Below are 17,392 nucleotides of genomic sequence, written 5' to 3'. Positions count from 1 at the left end.
AGAGAAAAGACTGGAAACCACTACAGGGAAAACTCGACCCAATCTTTCGTGACTCCTTCGTTTTCAGGGTTCTTCTTTCTTGGCGTCGAAGAAATGTTGTGAATCTGACTTATCGAAGTGTGCTCCAATTTCACAAATGGTGAAACTTAAGATCAAATATGTGATGAGCAAGAAAAATAGAAAATGGTGAAGTGATGAAAATGTCATTTAATAGTGCTTCCGTTGGCCGAAGCAGCGGTGGCCATCTTTCCAGCTTTCCTCAGTACCAGAGCTTGGCAGAGACTTATGGACGTTCGATTGTGCACAAATCTTACATGTCAGATCAGTTTGCACGCTCCTCTGGCCTCTACCACCACGACTTGCTGGGACATTTTGGCTGTGTGAATGCAATAGAATTCTCCAGTAATGGAGGTGAATTCATTGTTTCAGGTGAGGATTTCTGTTTGTTTTCATATTTTTGCTTTGTATTTTGGCCCTTTAATTAGAGTACCCCCAATTTATTCATAATTATTGTCCGTAGGCTGGGGCGAACTGTTCATCAAGTTATATTTACTCCTTTCTTTTCATGAGTACTTATTTAAGTTCAAAGATATTTTTCAAGGTTATAATGTCACGTATCTCTAGCAAGCCAAACATGTTCACACAAAACTCTTCTTTGCCTGCGCTAGCTACATGTTGAAGTGACACGTTGAACTGGGCTTTATACTGGAGGTGTGAATGACTATGGTAAATCAATGAAACTTAGTTCACTATAAGGTTCTTGTGACAAGTGGTATTTTGTGAAAACTGGTGCTGGCTCATCGACTTAATAAAAAATTATCACATAAGGCTTAACTGCTTAATATCCTGCCACTGAGTTTATATTTTGGGGGACGATGTCTCAAAATAAGAGACGTTTATATGGATTTTCAATCTATTTCAAGGCACATAACTTCATCTCTTTTTATCCTTAAAGCGTCAAACTTGGTCAAATGACCATTTTCGCCGGGTTCTTTCATGTAGTGGTATCAGATTATCAATTGCTTAAAATTAAAAACGCGACCCAGTTCCTTGCACAAACTTGGAATGGCCAATAGGAAGGTCGAAACTTAACAGGACAGATTGACCACAAAGCAAGACTTTTGCAGGAAAGCATTGTCAAAACAAAACATTGAGGCCTAACTAGCCTCGTTTTCATGCGACTCATCCCATCGAGTGGCCCACCATATTTGCATTTGGTGTATGAATATACCTCGTTCTTTAATCCATGAGCTGCATAGCAGCTGTTTCTCAGGTATTGCTTCAAAGTTGCAGGGTGTTCTGCAGTTGCTCCGAGACTAACAATTAAAATTTCCACATGCAACTAGCCAGGGTTCATTCCATGTACATCCTAAGTAAGCTGAAGATATGCCAAGGTTTCAGAAGTCTACGCCAAAGGTTCTTGGTTATGCCAACCTAAAATGTCTGTCGGCCAACAGTTGGCCGTCTGTCAGCCAACAGACTTGGCCATTTGTCGGCCGACAGAGGACCAACAGTCGGTTAACGGGAGCTGTTCTTCACAATTACCCTAAAATGAGTCATTTGAATGCCAGTTAAAACATGCCCACTGCAATCAACTGGTATAACCAACATAAAATGCAGCCATGGCAACTGGAAACCATGCTAAACCAAACCACTTAAGAGCCATGCCAAGCTGAACCATTCCAACTGACCTAATTTACTACAACCTCAAGGCATATTTACAAAGAAACAAATTAAACCTTCAGTCATTCCATTTCATTCCTTGACCAACAGAAAATGTCACCTATATAGATTACCGGTAGTGTACATTCCTTAAAAAAATTGTTCAAATTGATCAGCAGGGTGAAATGTCTCTTGAGGTAGAGAAGGAGGTTTGCAAACTGAGGACATTCTTTGGAAACTTTGAGAACTGTATAGAAAATGCTAGGGATAATTTTCTCCTTGCCTAGAGCATGTCATACTGTATAGTTATTTGATTGGCTCTTTGACCTTTTTCATTTCCAAGGTGGTGATGATCGCCGTGTTGTTGCGTGGAATGTGGAAAAATGTGTCTATGGAACTCAACCACCAACAACTATGAAAGGAGAGCACAGGTCGAATATATTCTGTACTGTTTTTGACAATGATAACAGACACATCTTTTCAGCAGGTAGGTTTTGTCACAAGTCTTTGAACATCTAAAATACCTAAATGCTGTATACCAAAAAACTCTTAATTATGACTGCTCGAGTTCAGAAAAAATATTCTAATTTGTTTACAATAATTCAGAGCAAAAATATTTCCAGCTATGTCTGTATGAAGTAAGGTCACATTTGAAAGCTAGAAATATTCAAGGACTTTCACTGTAGCTGGTACATGTACAACCATTTACCCTCTTTGCCTTTCTCTAGCAAGCAAGGGAAGTGGTATACACATTTATGAATGATTTCATAAAATAGTGCAATATACTGTAAAACAGAACTTTGAGCTTTAATTTTATCCCTTTTGTTTTATAGGTAATGACAATCAAGCGCTGCGACATGACTTTACAACGTAAGTCAGAAACATAGTCATGTACTTTTTTTACAAGATGTTATAATAAAGGGGCGGTTTTCATCAACTGTTTAAAGTTGCAGCAGAGTCATTGATTACATCATTAATCTTGTAACGTACCTGGCCTTGAATAATTAACTGCGCTGCGCAGTTCTTGCTCTGCACGGGGTTTATTATTATTATTTTTCGTTTTGTCGGTGACCAGACCCAGACCTCCAAGCTTGAAGTCACGCGATGTTTAAAAGCTACAAATGAGTAACAAATGGCAATTTTTTTCTCTTTTTTGTCTTTACAAAGAATGTTTAGTGTGAACTATTCGATTAAATTTCCATGCTTTCATAGAGAAATAATAATAATTCAGTGGGCCAGAATCTGTAAATAAATGCCATTACGTTGGTGTCAAAGAATGTGCTGACATGACAAGTTTCACTTTCGATCGGCTAGACCTCAAGTCACGTAATTTTTTCAAAGCTATTATCAGCTACCTTTCAAATCTTTGCGAATCATTAATCTTTACTTACAAAATTCAGTGTGAAGTATTTTGAAGCGTTTGAAACAAAGAAAATACTAAAATTTCACGCTTTAAAAAATACGCTTTAGCGGGTAAAAATTTACATTTATTTACATTACGTTTGTGTCCTGAAATGTGCTGGCGTTAGCAAATATTTACTTTCACAAGGCACTGATCGGCAAGAATCACGCAATGCTCTGAAAGGTTTAAATCTGCTACAAACGGAAACTAAACAAATCCTCTGGTCTAAACTTAGCATGTTAAGTGTGAAATATTCGACTTTTTAGCGTTATTTATTTTTGGAGCTGTGTCATCTAGATGATTTCTAAAATCTGATGGAAACCACTGAGACAAACATGCCCTGAATTGCAAGGGTTACATCATTGGTAAATTAATTCCCCGGGGAATTCCCATTCAGCAAAACACAGGTCTAGTGTTCTTCTCAAATTTGATTTAATTATTTGCTCCAATATTCCATTTTGGGAGCTGGTTATTCAATTTTTAAATGGTTATTCAATACAACACTAGATGCTGATTTAAAAGATTTTTTTGTTTCACGGATCAGGATCGTGGGAATTAAATTTGGCCCCATTAGCATATAAGAAAATATTTAATTTGGATGGAACTAATCAACCGTGAAATGTCACGCGAGGTGTTTTTAACCACCTTGTTTGTCAATCGCAACATTGTTGCACGCAGGTAAAAGGGATATAAGCGGGGGGGTGGGGTGGGGCGCATATTTTGTTCCCCCCACATGGCTCCCCTTAAGGTGGCTCGATCGGATTTTTGAGTGACGATACCTTCCATCTTTGAGCAACTTGTACGCCACCGTAAACAATACGACTGAAAATCGATCAGTACAGCTGTACTAAAGAAAGATGAAAGTTTCGAATGAGATGAGTTTCATCGAAATCGGAGTAACCATAGCAACAAAATGACGTCACCACCCATTTTACACGAGACCGATTTTCTTGTAATAGAGGGATAATTTTGAAAAAAGGCTTCTAGATCTTGGACTTGACATAGTTTTCTAAAGGTCTGCAAAATTTGAAGAATTTTTATGAGAGCGTTTTCGAGAAAATTTTGGATGAAGTTTTCAGGTGCTAAAATACAACAAAAACAAAGCAGTCTTAATACATTATTGAGAAAACGTTCACAAGGCCCGATCAAGTAACATTTTGGCCTTAAGTGAATCTTGCACTATCCAATTACCTTGGGAGAAAATCTCAGAGAAATCGTTTCATTTGATTTCTTGAAACATCGGCTTGAATATGAACTGGTATGAAGTGTTATTTCGCTCTTTTATCAAAAAAGGGCCTTCGCTTACTAAAATGATCGCAAAATAAAAAGCGCTCGATAGAATTTTTTTAAACTTGGCAGTCAAAAAGAAGAATAAGTTTGTAATGAAATGTCCGATTTTCAAAATAATTGAAACATTCTTAGGCAGTTAATTTAAAGCCTTAACTCAGGTAAACATTACGCTGTTTTTCACCCTACATCGGATCGCTGCCTCATTATAAGTCTCTATTGTGTCGTGCCCCGTGCAATTGTAAATTTCAGCACATCTTGAATATGTAAAACAGCTGCTTGTTGTCCGAAAACTGCACAGAAACAAGCTAATTTAACAAGCCAAAATACAATAACAACGAGGAATAGGCTAGTAAAGCACTTGTATTATCTTCAGTCTCCTAATAGTTTCAAGGCCAAGGCAGAATTGTCATAAAAATCTCCAGTAATAAATAATTAGTGATTCATGATCTACTGGAATTTACAAATGCACGCGGCTTGAGACAATGGAGACAGATAATGAGGCAGCGATCCGATGTAGGGTGAAAAACAGCGCAATGTTTACCTGAATTAAGGCTTTGAATTAACTGCCTTAAAATGTTTCAATTATTTTGAAAATCAGACATTTCATTACAAACTTATTCTTCTTTTTGACTGCCAAGTTTAAAAAAATTCTATCGAGCGCTTTTTATTTTGCGATCATTTTAGTAAGCGAAGGCCCTTTTTCGATAAAAGAGCGAAATAACACTTCATACCAGTTCATATTCAAGCCGATGTTTCAAGAAATCAAATAAAACGATTTCTCTGAGATTTTCTTCCAAGGTAATTAGATAGTTCAAGATTCACTTAAGGCCAAAATGTTACTTGATCGGGCCTTGTGAACGTTTTCTCAATAATGTATTAAGACTGCTTTGTTTTTGTTGTATTTTAGCACCTGAAAACTTCATCCAAAATTTTCTCGAAAACGCTCTCATAGAAATTCTTCAAATTTCGCAGACCTTGAGAAAACTATTTCAAGTCCAAGATCTAGAAGCCTTTTTTCAAAATTATCCCTCTATCACAAGAAAATCGGTCTCGTGTAAAATGGGTGGTGACGTCATTATGTTGCTATGGTTACTCCGATTTCGACGAAACTTATCTCATTCGAAACTTTCATCTTTCTTTAGGACAGCTATATTGATTGATTTTCAGTCGTATTGTTTACGGTGACATACAAGTTGCTCAAAGTTGAAAGGTATCGTCACTCAAAAATCCGATCGAGCCACCTTAAGTGCTCACGAGTTCAGCGCAGTTGTAAACTCTAAGAGCTCTTGTTAACAATTATTCCATGGGCATGCATTGGATATGAGATGGTCGATATTCAACAAGGCACATGGCACCAAGTTGGTTATAACTATCTCATATCCAACAAGTGCAAGTGGAATAATTAAAAACACACAAAGTATTGCAAAATTTGAGCTCTCTGGCTGTTCTCGCTGATGCCTACACCTACCATATTATTTTGTGGTCTATAGTATATGAGTTTGTATACCATGGACTGTAAACCAATCAAAACTTTAAGAAATTGCAATGTACCATGGCTAGATTTTCAAGTTGTAACATGCTTCTCTTTTAAAATTTTTAGTGGGGAAACAGTTGGCATGTACTATCATGACGATCCAGTTTATGGACTTAATATCCACCCAGAGGACAACAATGTGTTCCTAACAGCTTCTGATGACGGCAAAGTTATGCTTTGGGATATAAGGACTTCTCCAGTTAGTGGTAAGGTACCTGTTTACATTGTTTTATATTTATCACTGTCAAATACTCATAATGATAGACTGTAAGCTAACTGAAAGCCCTCAACAACAAATCTGAATGGTCATTACCAACACACTCAAAACTTCGAGGGGGTGTGACCTTCAATGCAAATTCAATGGTGTGATTGGCTAATTAGGTCATAATTACCGGTATTATGACTTTCAAAAACGTTTGTTGGGTGTTGATGTACAGTAAGGAACATTGCACTGTTAATAAACTGGAACAGGAGTAACAATATTAATATTGAAGCTTAGCTGATGGGAAAGGATTTCATTAGTGATATTAAAAAGTCAGTTGCTGGTTATAAGTTTGTTGTTTGAGTTTTAAACATAATCAGTAACATAGTTAATTTTACTCTATATTTGAATTAAATACTAAAAGATAACATGTTGGTTTTAGGTTCATCAATGTGCATTGCACGACATGAATCAGCCTTTCATGCCGCTGTTTTCAATCCAGTTGATCCCAGCCTCATAGCCACAGCTAATTCCAGGAAAGGCGTCCAACTTTGGGATGTCAGGGTTCCAGTTAGGTATGTTATAAATATGTTGTCTCAGTATACTATATAGCCAGTGCAAACAATTTGTTGTCAGTGTCAAAACTGATTGCTAAATACTATATGTAAACAAGCTGATTATTCGTTATAGATGGAACTGTATCACATAGAACATAGGACAGTGTAAAGATTGCCTCTAAGTTGCTGGGTGCGAAGTTTTTAATTTGTGTAAAAAGAAATCAACAAGATTGACATGTCATGCCGTGACTCAGTTTAAAAAGTTATTTCCCGATCATTCTTCAAACCAACGACTTTCCATTTCATGAGTTACAACAGGTGTTTAAATAAAGGCAGACAGAAAACCAGGGTTAAACTGTACTGCAAAATAAGAATAGGGCTGTCTGACTCTTGACTCAACGTTCTGTATTAGCAGTGCTTTAACAAGATGAAACAAGACCTATGTGCAACACAACACAGTTCAAAAGAAATTATGTTAAACTGAACTCTAGTATTTAGAAAACACCTCAGGTGATGTTTAAGCTTTCGTAGCCTTTGTAATGCCTTGAGATCATTCAGCAACCGTTAAAAGGCTTAGGATTGTTTTGTGTGATGTTCAGTAATCTTCAGAAAGCTTCAGGTAATCTTCACACACTAAGCAGGATTATTTGACTGTTAAAGTTATTTAATAATATGTTTTTATTTAGCCTGCAGTTCCAGCATATTTTGATCGAGTATGCGCTGAATAATCCATTAAGTGTTTTGAGGGTTGGTACAACATACAGTTGGGTTAGGGTTAGAAAAAACCCTAGATATACACTGCTTATTATTATTATGTTGATATAAAATTTAAACCCTAGATATACACTGTTTATTCCACAGCTGTCTCAAGCAGTTTAGTTATGGAATTCCTCAGATGTGCGCCATGGGACTGAAATGGAACATGACAGGTGACATGATAACAGCTCTTCGCCGTCGCCTGCCTCCTGTTCTTTATCATGTGAAGCGCTCCTCTGCAATAGCTGAGTTTCACCACCCTGGCTACAACAATGTGTGTACTATGAAGAGTAATTGTTTTGCTGGAAGCAAAGATCAGGTAAATAAATGGTCATCCACATATGCATAGGTATCACTCAGTGTTAGCCTGGTTTGTGGATATGTTGGTGACCAAAATTCTCTTGTGATGATTTTCCAAAATGAGGTTGGCAAAGGGCAACATGTGGAAAAACTGACCTTGGGTTGTTCGTCTAGAAAATAATTTATGGATTTGTTTTTATTGGTGCCCTACCACGTCACTGTTTCAATAAAATGTGTTTTTTAATTCTTGCTGATGTAACACCTCACTCCACACCACCTGTTTAAAAGAATGCTTACATGTGTATGTCAATAATTATTTTGCAGTATGTTGTTTCTGGTTCTGATGATTTCAATGTGTACATATGGGAGGTGCCTGGTGACTGGGCTGACCATGATGAACTGGTAACTGTTGGTAGAGCATTCATGGTGCTACATGGTCACCGTTCCATTGTTAACCAGGTCCGCTTCAACCCTGCTACACACATGCTTATATCGGCAGGAGTAGAAAAGGTCTTAAAGGTTGGTATTACAAGCTTAAGTTTACTGAGCGTATGATTATTTATTTAATAATTTTGGAGAGATTTTGTCATCCTGCCTTCATAAGATGCAGTCAGGAATGACATAATCTCCCCAAATCAACAAAATAGGTCAAAAGCACACCAGAAAAAAAGAAAAGTAAATTCATCTTCTTTATTTTTTCAAAGGTACGGCAAAAAGTACCCTTTGTTGATGGATTGAATCCTGTATTATTTTTACTATTCCATACAAAGTCTTATAGAGCTCTCATATTCTAACACCACCACTTACTTTGGTCTTAACTTATGCCCCACTCTTAATGATAAAGTAAATTAAAAATTACTTCAATTTCTCATTTCATTTTGTTGAAGAAATAACATTTTATTTACGCACATTACAAAATATACTTTTTTTACATTTACAATAATTTGCGCATGTGGATATAATTGAATACAGCAGCTCAACATTTCCCATATCATGTGTTTGAGCTGCCTGTGCTCCATACGTCAAAAGTTGCCAAAACGTTGCTGAACACAATCTGTAAAAGCGACCCTGTGAACAGGCTTCCTACTGGGGTATAGAGCACAACGTCTTAAAGATAAACACACTCAACTCACCCTAGTCATAGATTTTTTTGCCTTGTACAACCAATAGCCGTTAAGTAGTTTAGCCAGCTGGATTGCACTATTTGAATTCGAACTGATACAGCAGTTGTTTTTTTTCGTCTATCGCTACATCAGTACTTGTTTTCTTGTGAGGGTTGAAAGACAAAGCTGCCACGTTATGAATTTGATGAAGTATTCTACCGTATTGTTGTCTTGTCAACAAGGTCCGACAAAACGTGACATGGAGTTTGTCTGAGACACATTCTTATTTTCCCCTAACATCCATATTTTTACTTTTCTTTCCCCTAGCTTTGATAATTAAGGCTTTTTAAATCTTCATACAGGTGTGGAGTCCTTTTCCAATGACAAGAGGTTACAATAGAAAGGAATCCTGCACAGGAAGTAGACGGGAACTTTATTCTCATAGTGATTACCTGGGTTTTATACGGTATGGAGGTCTCCCACTCTCCCATGATGAATATGAGAGTAAGTCAACAGACGAGGACCCACGTATGTTAGCTTTCTTTGACTCACTAATCCAGCGCGAGAAAGATAATATCCACTCTGACTCGGACGATAGCTTCTTGGATGATTTACACCTAAGTTTTATCCTTCAACCTGACAGCAGTGAAGAGAGTGATAGTGACCACACAGGAACAAGCATGAGTCGCTTACTCATGAGGGAACTGCTTCATCGACCAAGCCCAGGATCACCAGATGGGGAGACAGCTACAAACAGTTCAGGCCAAGGTGTGCTTAGACGGCTAAGACACCTCAGAGATGCCGCTGTTATTCGGGATCTGCTAAATGCAGATAGCACTAGTAGTGAAGATGAGACTGAGAATAACATCAAGGTTTTTTTGCCTGAACTACCCAAGGATTTAGAAAACGGGCAAAGTACTACACACTCTCCCGTTCAATTTAAAAGACATCAATCTCATACAAAAAGACGGTATCGTTTTCAAAAGAGATCAGTAAATGAAGGTGAGGGAAGTAGCGCTGGCCATGTTGTGTGTGATTCCTCGTCATCTGACAGTGACAATAAATATAGTCAGCAAAAGTCAAAAACAAAAACTGGTAGAAATGTTATGCATCTTGAGGAGAGTAGTGACAGTAGCAGCAGCAGCAGTGACACAGACGACGATTATAGAACAACAAAGAAGACGATGGAGAGAAGCAATGATAAGTTCACACACAAAAGGAAGAAGAGAAAGGTGCAAGAGACAGATGCACAGAGTCCTGCTAATGGCTTGGAAACATGTGAAACTGCATGTCACGACAGTGAGCATAAAACTGATGGATCTGCAGATATAAGAGACAATCACAAGGCAAACAACAACTCTGAAGTGAAAGTTACCAAGAGTAATAAAACGATTGTATCTCGCAAAACAGAGTGTTCAGAATCGCACGAGAATAACCACCAAGTAACTGCTGATGAAAGTAGCTGGACAGAACAATCAGACCATACCCCAGCTACTAACAAGAAAAAAGCCAATACACAGAAAAACGAGGAGGAGAAGGGAACTGATTCAAACAGATAGTGGTGTTTTATACGAGCTTATCATGTGCACTAGATTCTCAAATTCCACTCTCCTGGAGCTGAGTGTTTAGTGCAATTTAACAACCAGACAGGAATATAGTTGGTCCGGGCAATGTCAGGGGCGGATCCAGGATTTTTCAAAGGGGGGTGACTGTTTACCAATATTTTTTCGTGGGGGGGGGGGGGGGTGGGTTTTAGGCAGTTTTTTGAAAGTGGGAGTGCAAATGCAAATGAGTTTAAATGTGAGGCCCATATTTATTGGAGCTGAAGGCTCCATCCGCCTAGGGGGGGTCTGGGGGCATGCCCCCTCAGAAAATTTTGAAAAGTTGAAGCCTCTTAGACGTGATTTCCGCGATTCTGAGCAGCTTTATACAGCTGTCAATTAAGTTATTAAAGATGAATTACAGTCCGTACTGCGCAATCTCGGCTGCAATGTTTATGTGAGCCTCACAAACAAAGCAAAACTAAAAATTACGTGACAAACTTACCTGTTTCTTCATTATTAACGCCAGATATCCTTGCAGAACAAATAATAACAAGTAGAAGAACCTTGACGCTATTTCAAACCGACGTTTCAGCTCATCGGAAATTCTTGAACGATGCGAACTGTAATGGCGGACTAAAAAACTTCATGTATGCTGTCAACGAAGTGTAACGTTTCAACGAATTCAAAACAAAAACGAAAACAAACCCCGAGTCTGCGCAGTACGGACTGGAAATCAGCTTTAAGCCACTGTTTTTCCTTGATAATTTGGCAAAATATTCTTTCTTCACCTTACCTTGAGTTATATTTCGGAGAAAAAGTCTAGTTCTTATCAAATGAACAGTGATTGAAATTTAAAGTTGATAGGCCGCGAACTTACAGGAAAGAACAGATATGCGTTTTTTGCTCACCCACATGCGTGAACATTTTTAGCCCTTGGCAAAGTGGCCTGGAACAACTTTGGCGACTTAACTTGTTTGTGAAATCGCTTCAATGCGAAAAAACGGTACGAACACTCGCTAAAAAAATGTAAATGGAGAAGAAAATCATTCCAGCAAGGCTAAAACAACTCTCAAAAGTTAAGAGGAATCTAATTTTTTCAAATTATACACACATGTTTTGTTACATTAAGCCAGAAGTTCGTAAAACAGGCTGTCGAAAATCTCCTATTTTGGAAAAATGGCCTTTCTTAACTTTGAACGGCCGCCTGACTATGAAAGGTGGATGTACATTGTCCTTATTTTCTATTTTAATATGTTTATTTGATTTTTCTGGTGGATCAAGGGGGGTGGCTAGCCACCCAATCCACCCCCCCTGGATCCGCCCCTGAATGTGTATATTTTATGCAGTAGAACAAGACATTTGGCCACATTACTGTACTAAACATAGTCCCAATGTGCATCACGTGGTAGATTTGTTTGTAGCATGTGATCATTCTGCTTTGATCATGTGATACAGACAAATGTGCTACGGTCAAAAGTCCTAAAATCCAGACCTAAATTTTCTCTCCTTTTCAGGCGATTACCTATGGTGCAAAATGTTAGTGCCTTTTCTGTTGCTCAGTTTTGCTTATACATACTATTTTTGCTGGTCCTAATGAGTCTGGATATTTGAAGGTTTGATTGTACCAGTGATATACAAGCAGATTTACTGTCCGGAGTTTTAAGGTAAATGATAACGAAATTAAGTTTTGTGTTCTTCCATCGGGGTAGTAAATGTTGTTACTGGAAAAAAGATTTAAGGTAATGGCGTAAGCTATGACACAGAATATGCAGTCAGATGCTTCCATTGAGAAACACATTCACAAGTACCGATGTAGACCGAGTGGGATACTTCTTTTCTCGCAGTAGACATGACAACATAATAATTTACCTTTCGTTGGGAATTGTCACGATGCGTATTTCTGAGTTTTAGACTTTCGACAAGTCGAAATACAAAAAAAGAGCGACGAGCAGACTTTCAAACTTGGTTTTATTTTCCCGGGAAGGGTCCAGAGAGGTGCAAACTGCAGCAATTGCTTGGGAGGAAAGTAAACTAGTTTTACTGTATGTGTAAAGATATCCATGAGATGACAAACACTTTTGCTCATCAGTTGGTTGATGTAGCAACATGTGAAAATTTACTTTTCTCAGTTTGATAGAAATGGTTCACTGAAATGTTGAGGAAAACAGTGCACCAGAAACATGTTTAATTTGTAGTGATGTATTCACACTAGGCCCACTAGGCCTAAACATGTTTAGTCTACTTACGAATATAGCATGTCTGACAGTGTAAAGTGCCCATCCGATGGTGTATTGCACGATTAATTATTGCAACATGTATATTCTGAGCATTGTTGGAAGTTCGTTTAGATCTGAGCCAGGCAAAAGAAAATGTAAGAGGTGGCAGCTGAGCTTAATTTATGGAACCAGGCTTCTTAAAAACATGTTTTATTTAAATATGATAAGGTCTAGTATAAGCCAAATATAAAGTTACTTTTTAAAAAAGTTAAAAAACTACAGCCTTACCTGTAGAGTTGACAAAAACACAAAATAAAGACCAAATAAAAAATAAATCAGTATAATTGTCAGAGTATTTAGCAATACTTATGTGCTGATTGAGGACACTAATTACTAAATAAACAATCAACATAAATAAAGCAGAAATTCCAACATGTTTGATACCCGGACCCTGTGATATCGGTGGGTTGAGTTTTTTGTTGGTTCTCGTCCTTACGCTGAGGGTCTCTCCGGGTTTCCTTCCTCCACAAAAACCAACACTTCTAAATTCCAGTTCGATCTAACTGGAACAGTGGATAAAGAACCACTCTGTGGAAATGCCACAGCCCACTGCAAATTTCTATTATTATGTGGGAGGCTGACCAGTTTACAGTTCCAGTTTACAAATCCATGTAGTGGAAATGACGAGGATTTTGAACCCGAGACTGACCTGCAGTTTTTAAGCCCAGCACCCTTACCACAAGAGCACGCCTCAAGCCCAGGCCATGCTGAGAATAATAGCCTTCGGACAGGTAGAATGGCGAATAAATTGTGGCAGCGTTACCATGATTCATGTAGAGAAAATGGACAAAGGGAATCTGTAAGCCCAATCATCTCCAGACTGATCAGTTTTCCGCAACATTCCTCCAATGGTTGGGTTTAGTCTCCAAACTGTCCCATTAGCTTAGGGATGTAGAGCAGAGATACACTACTTGTCAATGCCGAATTCTTGGGCATTTGTGCTAGGTGCTTGGTTGCGAAATTCTAAGCCTCGGTCCTGGTAATTCGATGAAGTGCCGTCATTTGCATTTTTTTTTCCAAATAAACATTCAATAAATAATAATGTAACAATCTCACTCCATTTGCTTTTCGAGTCAATGGGCCATTATTAATAGTTCGTGTTCTTCGGTTTCGTAGCTTTAATTCTATTTTTCACCGCCACAATTTATTTAAGTTTTATATAACTTTTCTGTCAGTACGTATATACCAAGCAACAACAAGCGTTGTTTTTGAGCGGCAGAAAATAACTGAGAGAAAGATGCGCCTGAGCACTGTGTTTATACTCGCCTCAAATAGACGAAAAACGGATGACGTGATGCGAACCAAAATGGCTGCGTGGATCCTTTTTTTCACATATTTATTGCCATTTTGAAAATACATTAAAATACATTAAGTGTTTACAAAGACTCTCATAAGCTATTATATAGTATATAAATTTTTGTAAGCTATTAATTTTGTAAACTATTAATTGTATATAAGTACCACCTATATAATTGCCACCTAGCCTGAAATTGTTTCTGTGTATTTTTTTTTACAGCAATATATTTCTCGGTTCTGTATTTTTGGTCAACTAGTTCTATAAATACTTCACACTTTGGAATTTTAGATTGTTTTCGACTAAGCCATATATGCAGTTTTGCAAGAGTTATAAGATAGTTTAACAACTCGCATTTTTCTAATTTACCAATGTATACATCTTGTAACGTGAGTTTCTCACGTTGGCCAGAGAGTACAAACCAGAAGTTTTCAAAGTTTTCCCAAAAGAAACGAGTCAGAGGGCAATTGTAAAATAAATGATATACAGTTTCTGGGTTAACTTTGCAAAACGTACAGGTATCATGTGGAACATAACCTATTTTAGCTAGTCGCTCAATATCATTTAGAAGTTTAAACTGAAAGCTTCTTAAGTTTCCGATGAAACAGACAACAAATTAAGAAAAACCTTTGACACTGTACTGTCATCTAAACCAAAAGCATTTTTCAACTTCGTAAAACCCCTTGATACTATTGCCTTTTTTGTAATAAGTAATTCATAAAATTGTTTACTTTTACATAATAAGGGATCGAAAAGTTTTTCCCCACAGTAAAATTCTAATGAACCGATTTTATTACCATCAACATCCAAAACTTTTAAGTTGCCAGGAATTGCACTTCTAATTCCTGACCACGTTAAAAAGTTTGAATGTTTTAAACCAGCACTTGTTGCAATATTGTATGACTCTACATTGCCTCTATTGAATTGCATCTGGCTAGTTGAAGTAATTCCTGCTTTTACATAATTGTGGTAGTAAATGCTCTTGCCGTCTATTTTGATAAGCTTATTGTTCCAGATTATATTTTCGGCAGTGAGAGACGTAGTAGAAAAAAAGTTGTTAACTGCGTGGATCCTATGTTTTTTGTGTGTGTCCTAGAACGTTCACTAAAACACGTCACATCGTAAGCGTATCTGTATCTCATACCTACTATCAGTAATGTCAACCTCACTTCATTTGCCTTTGATGTTTTCTTTTTTCATGGGAGTTGCGAAATGGGCCGTTGATAGCAGCTGCTTTGCTCTAAGGCTTCGTAGCGCGAATTCTAATTTTTTATCACCTGAATTAAGTGCAACTTTCGATCGTCCGAGCACTTCTTGTTTCTACTTGCCCCCTAGCCTGCGTTGCAGACGAACAAAACCCCGGGGTTTTGTTCGTCTGCGACGTAGGCTACTCGCCCCCCCCCCCCAAAAAAAAATAATAATAATAATAATAAAAACGGATAACGTGACATGAGATGACGTGATGCCAAACAAAAACGTGCTGCGTGGACATGTGCTGAATTCCTTTTAAAGGACCTTTCTGTCAGCACGTTTACCGTTTAATGCATAAATTAATTGCGGTTTAATAACAGAATGGAGTGAATGAGTGAGCGAGTGAGGGAATTCGAGGTGGTAACTTAACCTCATTACCATGAGGTAAAAAGGGAAATACAGCATGTTGGTTGCACCGTCCATAATGCGTTGAGCTAGCATAAACAAAGCACTGTAAGTGTGGTGAAATGAGGGAAACAACATAGACCCATATAAATAGCATTTCTGGTGAGTTCAAATAATGCCAAAGGAGCCAAACTTTTATAGTGTCCTTGCCTAAAATGACTGGAACATTTAGTATTGGAACACTGTATTGGAGCATCCAGCAGTCAAGTATATTTTACATTTTTAATTGTTTTAGCCGATTTTATTTACATGTAGTGTTTTGCATGGATCACATTTTAGCATAGACTAATTTATATTTGATTTCATTTGCCAAGTTTTATCTAATTCAGCCCAAGAATTGTAATCAGTTTAAAGCTTTAGTAAACTATCTATCCACATGCAAGTTAATCTCCGCTGTGATGAAGGGCGGTATGAGAGAAATGATATACATTTCTAAATTACTGTATGAATCATAACGTAACGTAATGAGAAAGAAAACAGAGCAAAGCAGCAGGATAAGTCAAATGAGAAGTCCGGGTACTGCCAACTTTGCAGGTTTCAAAGAGAGCAACGTCGGGCTACTGCTACAGGGTTTAAAACTAGAATTACTAGGTTCATGCTATCTACTTTCAATACGCCCGGACGCTTCTCAAATAATCTATAAGAACAATATCGATTATTCTTGAAAATTTCCTAAGGCTGCATTTCAAAGAATCGGTATCAACCTCGACCATCAAACTTAGTCTGTAGCACGTCAAAGTTGGCATAGGTCGTGTTTTAAGGGGCATTTCGACCTGTATTTCGGGGGCTGCTCTGACTCGTGTATTTATTTATTTCAAGGAGTAAATTCAGTGTTTTGCTGTTTCCCTTGACTTGTCACGTTTTGATAGGCATTGTTCGAGTTATCGAGGATAAAATTATAAAGAAAATGACACGAGGGGAAACGAACATTGGTTCGAGTTAGCGGGAGTTTCGAGTTACTGAGGGTAAAATTATAGTAAATCAAGGAAAAATCGATTTTGGTTCGAGTATAAAGCGCGAGGTTTGAGTTAGCGAGGGTTCGAGTTATCGGGAGTCGACTGTACTTTCAGAATCAATCATGTCTTTTAAAACATCCCCCACTTTACCACATTAACCTGCACCAATCGTCTTTCATCGTGCTGTTGCCACCAGTTTAAACGTTACAAAGGAGCAGAAACCAAAAATAACTATGGACAACTTAAAACACGAAACTCACCTCGGGGTGTAGTCTGATTGCCGGTCTGGTCTAGGTTTTGATATTCTTATATTCTCAAAAATGTTTGTGTTGCTGAGAATCAGATTTTGATGTCCTTAATGACGACTGTATGACCAGGGTGCAAAGTTTTGATATTCCAGATGATGTTTGTGTTGTTGTGATTCAAACTTTGATGTTTTTAGCACCACTGGAGACAGAAAGATATATGGGCGTAAAATATGTAACAAAGCAGCAAAGTTTCTTTAATGGTCTTTAAAATTGAGCAAATATTGACAAATTAGAGGGAGAAGTAATGAAACACTCCTGTGCTTCCCAGCCAACAGCTCCGATCCTGGATCCAGATCAGAAGTCGTCAGGAGGAACCATGGCAGACAGTTTCGGCCCCTACTCCTCGACTGCCTTCTGCCATGGCGGGGCCCCTTCCTAAGGAGGCTTCAAAAGAGCTGGTGCTGACTGGGACATCATGAGTTATAAAATAAAACAGTGGCCTGATATTACTAGCCTAGCCACACTTTGTCCTAAAATCGTCGTTACGTTTCAACTAGATGAAGTATGAGGCTTTCTCTGCTGCCTGTTCTCTGTTCTCTTGTGGTGAATCTA

General features: G+C 38.0%; 1 protein-coding gene across 1 annotated transcript; it reads left to right on the top strand.

The window, feature by feature from the left end:
- The first annotated feature begins 56 nt into the window (after window positions 1-56).
- Window positions 57-12,910, top strand: LOC144635991 (DDB1- and CUL4-associated factor 5-like). Its single transcript, XM_078495126.1, has 8 exons — window positions 57-429; window positions 2,006-2,149; window positions 2,496-2,532; window positions 5,955-6,094; window positions 6,533-6,665; window positions 7,509-7,722; window positions 8,028-8,222; window positions 9,169-12,910. The coding sequence occupies exons 1-8, from the start codon at window positions 195-197 to the stop codon at window positions 10,363-10,365; spliced, it is 2,295 nt and encodes a 764-aa protein (XP_078351252.1). The 5' UTR covers window positions 57-194; the 3' UTR covers window positions 10,366-12,910.
- Window positions 12,911-17,392: the final 4,482 nt, after the last annotated feature.

Source organism: Oculina patagonica, chromosome 13 (genome assembly GCF_052425735.1).
Source record: "Oculina patagonica isolate OP01 chromosome 13, crgOcupat, whole genome shotgun sequence".
Lineage (NCBI taxonomy): Eukaryota > Metazoa > Cnidaria > Anthozoa > Scleractinia > Oculinidae > Oculina > Oculina patagonica.
Note: the sequence above shows the minus strand (reverse complement) of the source record. Positions and strands in the feature narration are given on the sequence as shown.